This window comes from Gossypium arboreum, chromosome 11, assembly GCF_025698485.1.
Source record: "Gossypium arboreum isolate Shixiya-1 chromosome 11, ASM2569848v2, whole genome shotgun sequence".
Classification (NCBI taxonomy): Eukaryota; Viridiplantae; Streptophyta; class Magnoliopsida; order Malvales; family Malvaceae; genus Gossypium; species Gossypium arboreum.
This window is the reverse complement of record NC_069080.1, coordinates 121377034-121393197: the sequence shown is the minus strand read 5'-3', so window position 1 is coordinate 121393197 and position 16164 is coordinate 121377034. Positions and strand designations below refer to the sequence as shown.

Below are 16164 nucleotides of genomic sequence, written 5' to 3'. Positions count from 1 at the left end.
AATGATACCCTTAGGAAACCTTATAGTTTTATCTGCTAATTGAATGCTCATCCTAGTCTGTTTGGGTTTCCCAATACCTAATTGTTTGAACATTTTATAGGGCATGATGTTAATACTAGCCCCTAAATCAGCTAATGCATTATTAACATTTAAACTACCAATTAAGTAAGGAATCGTAAAACTCCCTGGATCTTTTAGTTTGTTAGGTAGTTTATTCTGTAGAATAGCTGAGCAAACTGCGTTTAGCTCCACATGTGACACCTTGTCCAACTTCTACTTAGTTACTAAAAGCTCTTTTAAAAATTTCATTGCGTTTGGCATCTGTGATAAAGCTTCAATAAACGGTAAGTTAATGTGTAATTTACCAAATTGTTCATCTAAGCGGTCTTTCCTTGTCGTGTTGGGGTATGGCAGATGAGGTTTATATTCGACATTTGCTGAATTATTTTTATCATGACTTACCTCACTTAATCTCTGCTCACCACAGTTTCTTGCCTCGGTTCTGGCTCAGGCTCAACGAATCCTTCTTCATCTTGAACATTAATCGCGTTGAGCTGTTCCCTTGGGTTGGGTTCAGTATTACTTAGCAAGCTACTTTGTGGTCGTTCGGAGATTAGTTTGGACAGCTGGCCTATCTAAGTTTCGAGCCCTTGGATCGACGCTTGTTGATTTTTAAGTGCTGTCTTGGTGTTCTACAAACGAGTTTCGGACACGAGATAAATTTAGATAGCATCTCTTTAAGGTTCAGTTTCTTTTCCTGTTGATAGGGTGGTTGTTGAAAACTCGGAGAATGTTGTGGTATTTGATTTCCTTGACCGCCCCACGAGAAATTGGGATGGTTCCTCCAACCTGCATTATAAGTGTTACTATATGGGTTATTTTGGGATCTAGAGTTATTGTTACCCATATATTGGACTTGTTCCTCCTCGATGCTAGGGTTGAAGGGCTGATATTTTGTGCATGTTCCTCCTCCATTTGTCTCGCACCTCATTACTGGATGTACCTGAGTAGAACCAAGTAAACCGTCAATCTTTTAATTTAGAAGTTCTACCTGGTTTGACAGCATAGTAATCGAATCGACGTTATAAACGCCTGCTATTTTAATTGGCTTAGTCCTTATGACTTGCCACTGATAGTTATTCAGTGACATCTCTTCAATAAATTCGTAAGCCTCTTCAAGTGTTTTGTTGTTGATGGTTCCTCCGGCTGCTGCATCAATCATTTGCCTTGTCGAGGGGTTCACACTATTGTAGAATGTTTGAACTTGCAACAATAGGGGTAATCCATGGTGAGGACACATTCACAGTAGGTCCTTGTATCTCTCCCATGTATCGTAAAGAGTTTCTAAGTCCATCTGCACAAACGAAAAGATATCATTATGTAATTTGGCTATTTTAGCTAGCGGGAAATATTTTAATAGAAATTTTTCGGTCATTTGTTCCCAATTAGTAATTGACCCTCATGGTAGCGAGTTCAACCATTGTTTAGCTTTGTTCCTCAATGAAAAAGGGAATAATCGAAGACGAATGGTATCGTTAGAAACATCATTAATTTTAAATGTATCGCAGAATTTCAGGAAATTTGCCAAGTGAGTGTTTGGATCCTCATCCTGCAAACCATCAAACTGAAAAAATTGTTGTATCATTTGAATAGTGTTAGGTTTTAGTTTAAAATTATCCACAGCAATAGCAGGCCTAACTATACTTGACTCAGTTCCTGTTAAAGTAGGTCTAGTATAATCATACATAGTATGAGGAGCAGGATTCTGATTTGCTAGTTCAGCGGGTATCATAGGAGGTAGCTGGTTATCTTGATTTTCAGCCATCTCCTCGGTCGTAGTTGAGATATCATCCTCTTGCCCTTCCTCTGTGTATGTTAGACTTCGCCTTATTTCTCTTTGGTTTCTGCGAACTGTGCAATCGATTTATTTGTCAAAAAGTAGTAGCCCTGACGAGTTTCTTTTAGCCATAAACTATAAAAAACCTGCCAAGAGAAATAAAAAGTAAATTAATAAATAATAATAAAAATAAAATAAAATTAATTTGCAAGGAAAATAAATGGCTAAAGTAATAAAAATTGAGTGTTCCTAATATCTTAGTTCCTCGGCAATGGTGCCAAAAACTTGGTACGTGATATTCGCAACAGGTTTTAAATATTTATAATGAATCGTTCTTGAAACTAACTCTTATCACGATGAAGGCAAGTGTACCTATCGAACAGTAGTATAGCTTTAGCAAGACCGGATTGTCGAACCCAAAGGAAATAAAAGTACTAGTAATGACTGTCTTTTTATTATCTAGCCTAAGAATAAAAGGGGTTTGTTTTAACTAACTAATTATCTAAACTAAGAATTCATAGAAAATAGAATTGGGGAATTACTTTTGGAAAAACGATTGAATTAAGATAATACCTAAGGAAAAATCCACCTAAACTTCACTTGTTATTTTGACTCTGAATCGGACGATTTATTCATTTAACTTGTTCCGTAGAGATCCCTAAGTTATGTTATTATCCCTATTCAAAACTAATAACGTCTAATCCCCAAATTGAATAATTGAGACTTTTCTCTAATTAACACCCTAGGGTTGCATTAACTCGATCAATGGATCCCCTTATTAGGTTTCACCCTAATCCAGCAAATCCTGTCACCCTATCTTTAGGCGCGCAATCAACTGCGCTTAATTATGACAAATGTACTCTTAGACAGGATTTATCTTGAATAAGGGTTTATCTTGAATTAATATCCTGGGATATCAAAACAAGAATCAAGAACATATAATTAAGAACAAATTAAATATTTATCATACAATTCAGAAAATAATAACAAGATTCGTCTTAGGTTTCATCCCCCTAGGTATTTAGGGGATTTAGTTCATAACTAAAAAGGAAAACATATCAGAAGAATAATGAATACAAAAGATAAAGAAAACCCAAAACTCCTGAGGGGAAAGTGAAGGGAGATCTTTAGTCTTGAGGATGAATCCGGCTTCTGAGATGGATCAATCGACTTCCTTCGAGTAATTCCTTCCTTCCTCTCTATGCCTCTCCTTTCTTCCTCCTCTAGGGTGTATTTATAGGCTTTGGAATGCCTATGAACCCTCAAAAGTGGTCTTTTTTGAATTGGACTCAACTTGGGCTCGGCAGGGACATGCCCGTGTGCAATTACTTCAGGCTGTGTTCGAGCTTGTTAGATTGGCACGGGCGTGTGTTCTACACGTGTAAGTCGTGCTTTGATTTTGCCAAATTGACACAACCGTGTGGGCTACCCGTGTGAGGAAGTCCAGGCCGTGTTGATTTTGTACTTTAGCCCATTTTTTCCGTTTTTAGCCCGTTTCTCGTTCCTTTCACTCTCCTATGCTTACTTAAGTATAAAACATGAAATTAACGCATTAAGAGCATCAAATTCACCAATTCTAAGGAAAAATCATCCATAAAATGCATTAAGCATGGAGTAAAAATATGTATAAATTACGGTTTATCACCTAACAGCTGCTAGAAACGGCATCCTGTATAAAGCCCAAGACTGTAGCAGACCCAGACAACCAGCCATATTACTAACCCCATGTTTTGTTGCTCGGCAAAGCTCATAGTACAATGCGGCCAACACCACCGATCCCTAGCTGTAACTACCGGCACGAGAAAAATTCTCCAATGGAGGCAGGTTCTTTAAGTGGACCCTATTAGACTTTTTTTGGCACAAGTACCCCCCGATCAGCTGCATAATATAGGCTCGAGCAGCACACATCACCTCCTACTCAGTGGCAATGCTCGATAACTCCTTAAAATTTGCTCTCAACCATTTCAATGTCAAGAATGTGAAATTCTGTTCCTCATCATTAGGGGACCGTCTAAGCAATCTGTGGCATAGTACTGAAGGTTCCAACACTTTGCTTCGACCCGTGACCGAAGCACCATCAACTTGTAACTCAAGTTGCATAGCGACGTCTTCCAATATGATAATGCACTCCCCGCATGGCATAATGAAGGTGTGGGTTTCCGTACACCACCGCTCAACCAAGGTAGATATTAAGTTTGCCTTTAGGTCAAACCTCTGGATCAATGCGACGTCCCCAAATCCCGCCAACTGTAAGTATGGCATGATCCGCTCGTCCGGATCATACTTGGGAAAATGAAACCGTGACCTCAAAACCCGATACTCATCATGTATGGTAAATTTTTTTACAAAAATATGATAAATCAATTATCTATATAATTTAAACTTAAAATTATATATTGAAGAATAAAATTGAAGGATTGAGAAAATAAAAACATCACACTTATACTATACCAACGTAGCTATTCTAAGTATTTTTATTTAAGTTAAATTAAACAAGTAACAATATATTAATAATAGAACGAAGATTTGTCATAATATATTAATAATAACTCAGATAAATCAAATGTGATTATTATGTCCTAATCATAGTTAAGCATTAAAACTAAAGGCAACTATATAACTACAAAAATACATAAAAATAATAATAATATCCTAAAAATTATAGGTTGTATGGGTAAATATAAAAATAAAAATAAAACTTATTTTTTATAAATACTAGGCATATTCAAACTCGAAAATTTATCTTACATACGAGAACTTTTATAAAAAAATTGATTTTTTATAAATACTAAGTAAATACTGCAATTTCTAAAAATAAAGGGACTTTAAAATAAAATTTCTCTTTTTGGTGGAGCCAAATAAATTGGCTTTTTCCTTTTAAAAATTTAAATATATTAAAAAACCTTTTTTGTCTTTACCTATTAAAGAATATATTAAAATTTTAAAATTTAAAATTGGTTATACTTAAATTTTTTTAATATGTTCAAAATTTTAATATATTTAAATATATTCAGTTATTCAAAATTTAAAATTGGTTATACTCAACATTTTCTTTTAACATATTTAAAATTTAATATATTTAAAATTTTTAAGTTTTTTAAAATTTTAAATATATTAAAAATCATTTTCTCTTTTCCTATTAAAAATATATTAAATATATTAACAGTTTAAAATATATTTTTAAAAATATATTGAACATATTAAAATTTTAAAATTAATTATACTTAACATTTTTAATATATATATTTTTTAAAATATATTAAAATATTAAAATTGGTTATACTTAACATTTTTAATATATTTAATTTTTTAAGTTTTTAAAATTTTAAATATATTAAGAAAATCGTTTTTGTCTTCACCTATTAAAATATATATTAAGTACATAAATTTATGAATGTGTACTAAAGTTAAAAAATTATAACTATTATGTAGAGATTAATTTCATGCAAGAAAATAGTTAAAAAGAATAATAATAGCTAAATAGATATCGGTTTCATGCAATCAAAACACGTTGAGTAAAGTAATGCTTAGCACGAAAAAAAGAAAAACTAAAACGATTTTTTATTTAATTCATAATTAATTTTACTGTTTCGTTGATCCTAGATGAAGTGTGATCCATATTTGTTTCAGAATATATTTTGATATCGCATAATATAAAAAAACATAATACAATATAATTAATTATTATATTACAATAATTATAAAATATAATTTTTTAAGTAACTTACATTTTTTTCCTCTTTTCTTTGTTCTGAAGGGACCAAACCCCTTATATAACATTGGTTTTTTAATTAATATTTAACTTCATGAGTGGTTACATCAACGACATGATGTAACCAGTTATAATATATATTTTTAATTTTAATTTTTACTTTTAATATATATATTTAAATAAAATTTTTAATAAATAAATCTTTTTTAACAATTTTTTATTTTTAATTAATTTAAATTTCACTTTTTCAAATAAAATATTATTTTTAACTTTTAAATAGAATTTAAAAATAATTTGAATATCTTTAAAATAATTTAAAATAATAATTTAAAATATTATAAAATAAATTAAATAATATTTAAAATATTATAAAACTAATAATAAATTTGAAAAACTAATAATAAACTTGAAAGGTCATATATTTAAAATATTTAAATATTTTATATTATTAAAAATATATTTAATATTTTAAAAATAATATGTAAAATTTTAAAAATATTTAAAAATAATATTTAAAATTTAGAAAAATAATTTCAAAATATATATTTAAAATATAAAATATATATTATAATATATTTCAAATATACATTTCAAATTTTTAAAATTAATCATAAAAATAAATAAAATAAAATAAATAAAGATAAAAGACAATACATAAAAAAAAAAAAAAAAAAGAAAAGAAAAAGAAAGTAACAGCAGGGTGGTGTCAGTAATCTGGTGGCGCCAAATTAATTGGCCCCACCAGAAAATGGTAAATTTTTTTAAGTTTCCCCATATTTTTAGAAATTTCAATATTTCACTAATATTTATACAGGTGGCGCCATTCTATATAGCTCCACCAAAAAATTAATTTTTTTTCATGGATGCTGACGTGGCATGTTGGTGGCGCCAAATGATTTGGCTCCACCAACTTTTATTGTAGATTTCAGGTCATTTTCATGTTTAATTAAAAAATGGGTCATTTTGATAATTAATTAAATTTTTTGGGTTATTTTTATAAAAAAAAGCCACTTGTTATGCTTAGAAATTTTGGATCCCATAATTTCAAAAGAGCAACCAGCCATGACTTTCTTTTCTGCCTTAAAAGACCAAATAGTAACAAAGATGAAGAAACATGCAATCTACTTGCTTAAAAATTTAAGCAGATTCGGTTTCTTTAGGTGTTCCTGTAAATGGGTTGTTGTTCTTTTCTTTGTATTTTGTTTGAGTGTTTGAGATTGAAATGATTGAGTCTCTTTTTTAAAGATAAATGTTATAAAATTTTGTTATTTTTTTTCTGCTATGGTTTACTTACTGCAATATTTATATTAAAGTGTTGTTGTTTTCTATGGATTTTCTTTGTTTAGTTTTGGAGTTTCAGATGATTTTCTGCATTGGTAAATTAGGTAAAAAAAGAGAGAAGAAATCAATTACAAGAATCGCCGAATTACCCATTTAGAGGTGGGAATGCGTAATGGTGATTACGGGACTTTGCCGCTTAGCCTCGGAATGGCCATTCGGTTGAATGGTCATTTAGCCAACCAATGTCTGCTTCAATGTGGTGGGGTGAATACACCCAGAATAACTAAGCCATTCAGGTGAACCAAACATGGTGTTAGTTTCAACTATTTTAACCAATTGTAAATGAGCTATGCTAGTTGCATGGTTCAAGGAAATGAGTTGAATAGAAAGTATCTCGAAAGCAATTTAATCATAGTAATTTTGTCAAATTTTATACTATTTATTGAATGTTTTAAAACATCCATAATTAGAGAAATTACAAAAGCAATAAAAATACCTATTAGAGAAATTACGAAAATACCCATCCATAATTAAAATAAGTTAAACCATTTTAGGGTATTTTAGTCTTTTATTTTAACAAAAATCAATAAAAATATGTATATGGTCACATTTGAACCTACACTAATTAGATTAGTAAAATTTTAAATTTATTACTCAACCAAGGCTTTATTTTGATGTATTTTATACATTTCTATTTTAATATGCACAATTTATTATTCCATTAGTTGTATATATTTATACTATTTATTAAGCATTTGATTGAGTTGGTGTCATGTAGGTCACTGTAGGTAAGCAGAAAAATTTTTAGGGTGGCTGGATGAAATTTGAATTTTTTATAGTTTATATTTTTATAATTTGTAAAGGATTAAATCAAATTTTTATAATTTTAGGGGGCCAAAGTGTAATTTTACCTTTATTAATTTAAAATTTTTAAAAAATTTCAAGGGTCTAAAATACAATTTTACATTTTAAGGGGCCCGGGGTCCATGCCACCCTTGGCTTCGCCCTTGTCGGTCACCCAAATCGTTAGGAAATTAAAGAAATGTCTTATTGTAATTAAAAAGAAATTATATTATTCAAGGGTATTTAGTCTTTTTACTTTGACAAAAATTAGTTAAATTATCATATTTTAGGATTTGAACCCACACTAATTAGATTTTAAAACTTTAAATTTATCACTCAACTAAAGTTTCAATTTAATATATTTTACATATATTTTTAATATATCTAATTTATTATCCTCATCAATTGTGTATGTGTATATATATTAATAATGTTGGTTATTGAGTTGATGTTACAAGTCAACTCGACACTAACTTATAATTTAAAGATAAAACCATGATAAATAATTAGTGTATTTAATATTGTTGATATGATATATTTATATATTTAAAATTTATTTTACTCATAATTTATTTTAATTATTTTATTTTAATATTATATATTTTTATATATTATTATGATTAATTAATTTCAAATCATATATTTTATTAAGTATTTTAAATATATATTTCCACACGTATACAAGTTTGATGGGATTGGCAAATCGACACTAGAAAGAGGCCAAAACCAGATTCTACTCAACGACGGCGTTTGTCTTATAACTTCGTACTTTTTAATTGGAGCCCTAAGATTCAATTTTGGCGCGTTGATTTTGTTGATTTTCTTTATAGAATTTAGAAGCATATATCTTTGCGGGCAAATAAAAATTTCAATTCAGCCATTCAATGAAAAAAAAAAGAAGAAAAAAGAACGTCTCTTTTTGAAACCCATAATTTATCGGATCTAAAGCGCCGCTGAGTTAGGTCAGAATTCTGCACTTATTTGTCTATTATTTTGAAATTTTCATTGAATTCCGTTTTCTTTAACTTTTGAATCCCAAAGCTTTCATGTTTGATTTTGTGTACTGAGATGAAGCTCGCGTAATCGTATTGGATGCATTCTCATTTGTTTCCTTTTCAAAAAGTTATAGTGTTTGTCTCTTTGAATCACTTCTGCCTGCTCAGATCAAGGGCATGGGTTTCTAGTGACGTTTCATTTTTGAATGGATTATAGATAATATTAAGTTTATTAGAAACTTTACAAAAGGAAAGAGAAACGAGGCAAACTCAGCTGAGCCAACTAGCTTTTGCTTTATATGTATTTATTTGAAATATTTTTGACCGAAGGATGACTTGTGTTTAATCCTTGGTTGACAGTTCTTATGAAATGGGAGGAAACGATGTGTCGTCTGATCAAGTTATTAAAAAACTTATTGAAATGGGATTTGAGCATTCTAATGCCATAGAAGCTGTAAAAGCTGTAGGACCGTCAGTTGATGATGCGGTTGAGTATGTTTTGAATGGTTGTGGTAGGAATCCTCTCAGTGGAACAGCTAGTTTTCAATGTTCTTCAAGGGATTTAAAGAGTCTTGGTAAGAGGGTTATGACATCTTCACAATCAAACGGTGAAATCCGGCAGTCTAGGATATGGGAACATTTTCAACCCACAAGTAAACCTAAGCGAAGCAGAGGTAATGATGTATCTGATGGGGTCATGTCTGGATCCAAGGTGTTGCCTAGTCCTGTGGAAGAACACAAGGAACCAATTCTGCTTATAGATAATCAGTTTGAAAACGTGGCAGAACCTTCCCAAGTTTGCTGTTCTGAGGAGCTGAATATTGGAACAAATTGGGAGTCGAAGGTTAACGGTTTATTAAGAAAGCATTTTGGTTATTCATCCTTGAAGAGTTTCCAGAAGGAAGCCTTGGCTGCTTTGCTTGCTCACGAAGACTGTCTTGTTCTTGCTGCAACAGGATCTGGTAAATCTTATAATCTTTTGCTTGTCTTGTTTTTACGCTGTTCATTTTGCTATCTCATAACTTGAAGTACTAATTGTTTACCTTCTGCAGGAAAGTCTCTCTGTTTCCAGATTCCGGCATTATTAACAGGAAAGGTTGTAGTTGTGGTTTCTCCTTTGATAAGCTTGATGCACGATCAATGCTTAAAATTATCAAAACATGGGGTCTCTGCTTGTTTTCTTGGATCTGGACAACCAGACAGCAGTGTGGAGCAGAAAGCGATGAGAGGAATGTATAGTATTATATATGTTTGTCCAGAAACAATTCTGAGGTAGGCGCATATAGTGCCTCTTGGTTTTTTCTCAAAGAACATGTTTATTCTCTCTTTTCTTTTTCTTGTTATTGAGAAAGTACAAGTACTTCCGTGCAGACTAATAAAACCTCTTCAGAGGCTGGCAGAAAGTCGTGGAATCACATTGTTTGCAATTGATGAAGCCCATTGTATATCTAAGTGGGGCCATGATTTTCGGCCTGACTATCGGTATGTGTTCCTTATGTATTGGATGCCTGTTTTGGTTTCTTCTTGACTCAATCAGTAATTTATTTGGAGATTATGTGACTTAGGGTAAAACATAGGTTTTACTAAGCCATATCTTAAACGCATTTAAAGGACAGCCAAATGACTAATCATGGCTAAAGTAGCTGTGTTTTACACGGAGAGAGATGGGTTTTAGTTTTCATAACATGTTGATGTTTGATTTTGCTTTTCTTCATTACCTTTGTATTTATTTGGCAATATCTCATTTTTAATGCTGCACATCGTTTTATAATTCGTAATTTATTTTATTATGTCTTTGTAAGTTGTATGTATATTTTCCACTGTCAGGCGATTGTCTGTTTTGCGAGAGAATTTCAGTGCCAGAAATTTAAAATTCTTGAAGTATGACATTCCAATTATGGCATTGACTGCTACTGCAACAGTTCAGGTTCGGCAAGACATTCTTGATTCTTTGTGCATGTCAAAGGAGAGAAAGACTGTGGTCACTTCATTCTTCCGTCCAAATTTGCGATTCTCAGTGAGTTTTTACTTGCTTTGGCTGATTTCAATCATATTTGGTATTTCTTCTTTGGCTTCCTTCTTTCAACTTACACTTCACTTGGTGTGTTTTCTTTTTTATGTATCAACTATCAAGAAAATTAAACGGTCTTGAGTTGTTCTTATTTTGTTTTATTTTCCTTTTTAATCTACATATTGAACTTCTCTTATGTATCCCTTATAATGAAATCCTGTGTTTTAGTGGAACCTCAAAATTTGGTTTCTGCTCTCTACAGGTGAAACACAGTAGAAAATCAGTGTCTTCATATAGCACAGATTTCTGTCAACTTATAGATGTTTATGCCAGAAAGAAAAAGGTTGATGGAATGAAACAACCTCTAGTCTCTCATGAATCTCATTGCCCTTCTGATTCAGATAAAGTTTCTGGAAGTGGGTTTAATGACATTCAAAACAGTGACATTGAAGAAAGTAATGCTGAGAGTTCAGAAAAGGAAAATGGTTCAATTCCTTCAAGGGGAAGGCAAATGTCAGTTGAGTATTTAGAAAATGAGGTTGATGTCTTTCAGAGTGCGGAAGATTGGGATGGTATCATCTTCTGATACTTTAATTTGAGCTTCTATGCATGCTATTATTTGGCTTATGCTATAGACATGAAAAGATTCCAGCATCACTGTATTTCTACTATATTTTGATTGCTTTTAGTTTTCAGTTGCCTATGGTGAATTTTCTGGACAAGTTCATTGCGAAGAATGGAATTCACATGGGTCAATGGAGACAATAGATCCACCAAATAAACCAGAAGAAAGACTGAGGCTTCTGCAAGAGCCATTGGAACAAGGACCGACCATCATATATGTTCCCACAAGAAAGGAAACACTGAGCATTGCGAAGTATCTCTGCGAATTTGGAGTAAAGGCTGCCGCTTATAATGCAGCGGTAACTATTTATGGAAAATTTACTCTGGCTCTACATTGATGCATATCATCTCCTTTCAATTATTAAGCACCTATTCTTTGATCTTTTGAGCTGTGGTTTGATGATGTCTTTTGTTCGTCTGCATTCTTAGCAAATCACACATTGTTTTCTTGCAATCATTAAGTTCTAATTGTTTATGCACTTTTGAACAGTGGTTGCCAGCTTGGTACTTGTTAGTCTGTCAATGCTTCTCTATTTTAAATACTGTTTTTTTTTTCTTTTTATTCTCACTGTTCTTGCCAAGGAACCGTCCTGATGTTCATTCCATTAGAACTCCATCCTGGCATATTGTTCTGGTTATTTGTCTAGTGTTCTCACTGGTAAAAGCTTGCATGCTAGGTTCTACATGCTGATGATAAAGAGTTTTTATGTGCCTGATAAACAGCTATTTATAAATTCCCCTCTTTTCTTCTCAGTTGCCAAAATCACATTTAAGGCAGGTTCACAAGGAATTTCATGAAGACTCCCTGCAGGTATGATTTGTCATGATTCACCTAGTTGATGAATTGGTTCTGTAAGATTCTGTATTTTTATAGTATTCTGTATGTACAGTCTTTCAGAAATTACTTTGTTTTTTCCCCCAAGATTAGATTTCTTTAAAAAATTCAGTCGGTTACTTTTCTGGTTCTGAAAAGACAGAACCATTTATTGCCTTTAGATCATAGCCTAGATATAATTGATTATCCAATGATTAACTTCCTTCTCTCCATATAGACTCCTACGTACATGGCTAATGCTGAATCTGCTTTTGTTTGCTCTGCAATCTTCTTCTCTGTTTAGACCCTAAGTATCCTTTTTCTTTTTTTTTTTTTTTGTCTATTGTGATAAAATGATATTGTATAGATGAACTACTGTTTATGATCTAATCCTGCCATCTAATAGGAGAGTTATTTATGCAGGTTGTTGTTGCGACAATGGCTTTTGGAATGGGGATTGACAAATTAAATGTCCGAAGAATCATACATTATGGTTGGCCACAGGTCTGGCTTATATGTATTTGTGCAGTTTTTGACTTGCATCATTAGGTGATAGATCTTGCTGTGTGGGCACATTACCGGTTCTTTTTTTTTTTTTTCCCCTTGCAACTTGTATGCCTATTAATTTTTCAGGTTTAAGTCTCATCATTGGCGGGATATAGTTATCTGTTTCTTGGTCACTTGAGCTTCTTAAAGCTTGATCCGTATTGCAGAGTTTGGAAGCATATTATCAAGAAGCTGGTCGAGCTGGAAGGGATGGAAAATTAGCAGATTGCAGTAAGCCTATTTGTTATTTTAGAATATAAGTCATGGTCATTGTTAAAGCTAAAACAGGCCTACTGTATTTTCTAATTGAGAAGTAATACATTTTACCCTTAACAGTGATAACTGAAGTTTGCATTTGATCAGCTGTTTTACACTTTATTTTGGATACATTTATAATGTGAACTTGACCTATCCTCTTTCTGCTAGCAGTTTTATATGTGAACTTATCAAGAATGCCAACACTTCTGCCTAGTAAAAGAAGTGAAGATCAGGCAAAACGAGCTTATAAAATGTTATCAGATTTCTTCAGGTTTACGTGGAAAACATGTTATTGCTTTGCTCCCTCTCTTCCTCGATGTTCTATAACAACTTTTGATTCACTTGCAGATATGGAATGAATACTTCTTGCTGTCGAGCCAAAATCCTTGTTGAGTACTTTGGGGAGGATTTCGGTGATAAGAAGTGCCTCTTGTATGTAGCTTACTTTAAGGTTTTGTATGGTAGTATATGTAATGTCATTTTGGGAATTTTGTATTATAATTCTTGTAGTATGAATACTTATTATATATTTGAAAGGAAAACCAATCAATTTAGGCAGACCTATAAAACATAAGCTTATAAATATATGTGTGTAATCTTTTAAGTTTGATCAAGAAGAACCGTCTTTTGTGCCAAATGATAAGGTTGTTTAATCAAATGATGTTTTTGAGTCTCTTTTTATAATCTTGCTTTTCTACCCTTGAGAGGAATAAGATCTCATTCAGATTTAGGAATTTATTCGTTCTTTTCTTTCCCCCCTTCATTCCAACTCATTAAGTGGAATTCTTTTTACTCAGGTGTGACGTTTGTGTTGATGGACCTCCTAAGATGCTGGATTTGAAAGAGGAGGCAAACATTTTGATGCAAATGATTGCTGCTCGTTACGTAGGCGTGATTGTTTTCATTTTTATTTAATGTTTTACATTTCATTAAATTCTTGGAAGACCTCATGGAACAAATGAACAAATTATACACTTTAGGGTGAAACATATTTATGTTCTGAAATCTTCTATTCATGATCTTGTATTGAATTGCAGGCAGAGAGCAGTTTCATGGACTGCTCATATGATGATTCTCTGTGTAGTGTTACTGAACGGCAAAAATTCCTAGTGAAGCCAAACCTTAGAGCTTTTGTTAATAAAATAAGGGAGCAGGTGATCGATCTCTCTTTCATGAATCTAACTGGTTTAACATATGTATATATGCTACTGGAGTTCTCGAATGCTATTTGATGATTGTCATATGATGGTCATATGCAGTCTCAAAAATTCATAACCACTGATCTGCTATGGTGGAAAGGTCTTGCTCGAATCATGGAAGCTAAAGGATATATCAGAGAGGGGGATGATAAGGTATGCACTTAACAACCAGCTTCTCCGATTTCAGTTCATGAATGAAAAATATTAAAGCATTCCTAAGGTTTTATCCCTTAAAAATACCAGGACAACTTTGCCAGTTTAGCTTCTCCGATTTTAGTCCATGAACAAGAAGTATTAAAGCATGCATTTCAAATACATGATGTAACCCGTACATTCAACTGGACTTTTAGATATGAAAAATATCGCCTGACCACTCCGGTTTATTGGTTTACTGCACTGTCTTGTGCAGATCCATGTTCAGATAAAATTTCCGGAACCAACAAAAAGGGGACTGGAATTTCTTCAGTTTGAGAGTGATAAGGGTTTCCATGTTTACCCAGAAGCAGATATGCTTTACTCAATGAGAAAACCGAGAGCTTATTCCAGTTTCTCCGATTGGGGAAAGGGCTGGGCTAATCCTGAGATCCGTCGTCAGCGTTTAGACAAAATTCAGTCTTCAAACAGGAAACCACGAAAGCCAAGAATAAGGAAATCAAGAAAACATTTCTCGGATACTAGTACTTCTCGGGGTAGAATATCTGCAAAAATCTCGCAAAAGAAGTGAGCTAGCATATTTATTCCTTTCATTTTCCCAGTTAGGATGGTTAAAGTTTAGAGATTTAAACCATTTCATGAAGCAAACCATGGAGGAAGAGTAACACAAAAGCAACCAAGAACTTGTTAATGGAAAGAAGCAAGGAATCTCCACCCTTTACATAAACAAGACTTTCATTTCCCATTCTCCAAATAAACAGAAGCTTATTGATGGACTATGTTCGGATAATTTTCGCGGTTATCGGCTTTTCCACTTCGTTCATTTTCGTCCTACCGAGTTTGAAGAAATGGCAAAGGCAGCAAGTTTCGATAGAGAAGCTAAGGATCATTAGCCAGGCATTGGAACATGCTGAAGAAAGAGTTGTGAGGTTCCAAGAAAGGCATGATCGTATACTTGGCCAAATATGTTCGTATTACATGGTTAATCAAGACCTTGAGGACGCCTTGGCCGGTGCTCGAGCTGCCATGAACGAGGCTTTGGAGTTCGCTGTTGGGCTGAGGAAGATGCAATTGCAGATTTTGAGGTCCTTAACTGAAGTTGATGCTTTTCATGTTGGATAGATGACAATTGAGAACTACTAATTAAGAGAATTAAAGTAATTTTCGTTTTACCTTTTTTTAATTCTCTATAAAATTTTAAGTTTTTTTATATAATAATATTTTCATCTGGTATATTGAAACTAATTAAAATTATTAGTTATCATATTTACCATAATAATATTCCAGGTAATATATATTAATTAATCTTAAAAATGTCTTAGGTTGACTGTACTTTTTGGAATTTTTACATGAATAATGTAAATTAAATTAATATATACGAAAATAGGATAACGGAATGATATTTATGAGAATAGATAAAATATATACTAAAATATGAGCATCGTCTAAATAATTAGTGGCACCACTTTATTTCTAATAAAAATTATTTTTTGAGTATAGTTAAATTAATTGATGGCATTATTATTTTGTATTGTGAATACGAATTTTTTAATATACGAAAAAGAAGTAAAAATATTTATTTATTTAATACTGTCTATGTGTCAAATAGCATTTAAAAATATTTTAAAAAATTTTCTAACTGAAAATAAAATCTCGTGTTTTAATTTTTTTCAATATTAAAACACGAATTTGTGGTCACTTCTGTTTGGCTGATGCAATCTGATTTCACCAGTTTTTTTTTTAAGTTTTAACTAAAAAAAACTCATGTTTTAAGTTTTTTTATATTAAAAATACAAATTTATGATTGAATCGTCACTTTCATGTCAGCCGTCAGGCCGGTGCCGCTGACAGCTTGGCTTCACCATGGACAAATCACATCGAATCATAACAT

General features: G+C 32.2%; 1 protein-coding gene and 1 non-coding gene across 3 annotated transcripts; both read left to right on the top strand.

Annotated features, from left to right (window-relative positions):
* The first annotated feature begins 1280 nt into the window (after nt 1-1280).
* Nucleotides 1281-1386, top strand: LOC128284541 (small nucleolar RNA R71). Its single transcript, XR_008274965.1, has one exon. It is a non-coding gene; the product is annotated as a small nucleolar RNA R71 (small nucleolar RNA).
* A 6975-nt stretch (nt 1387-8361) lies between these two features.
* LOC108470577 (ATP-dependent DNA helicase Q-like SIM) lies at nt 8362-15491 on the top strand. Of its 2 annotated transcripts, XM_017771929.2 has the most exons (16): nt 8362-8635; nt 9029-9630; nt 9721-9940; nt 10040-10150; nt 10496-10685; nt 10942-11251; nt 11376-11602; nt 12058-12114; nt 12541-12621; nt 12831-12894; nt 13093-13192; nt 13270-13353; nt 13719-13806; nt 13959-14075; nt 14181-14273; nt 14530-15491. In XM_017771929.2, exons 2-16 carry the CDS (start codon nt 9039-9041, stop codon nt 14842-14844), a joined length of 2649 nt encoding a protein of 882 aa, XP_017627418.1. In that variant the 5' UTR covers nt 8362-8635; nt 9029-9038; the 3' UTR covers nt 14845-15491. The 2 variants fall into 2 exon arrangements, 1 of the variants encoding a protein (XP_017627418.1); XR_008274506.1 differs by lacking the exons at nt 13959-14075; nt 14181-14273; nt 14530-15491 and having other exon boundaries at nt 13270-13565; nt 13719-13908.
* Nucleotides 15492-16164: the final 673 nt, after the last annotated feature.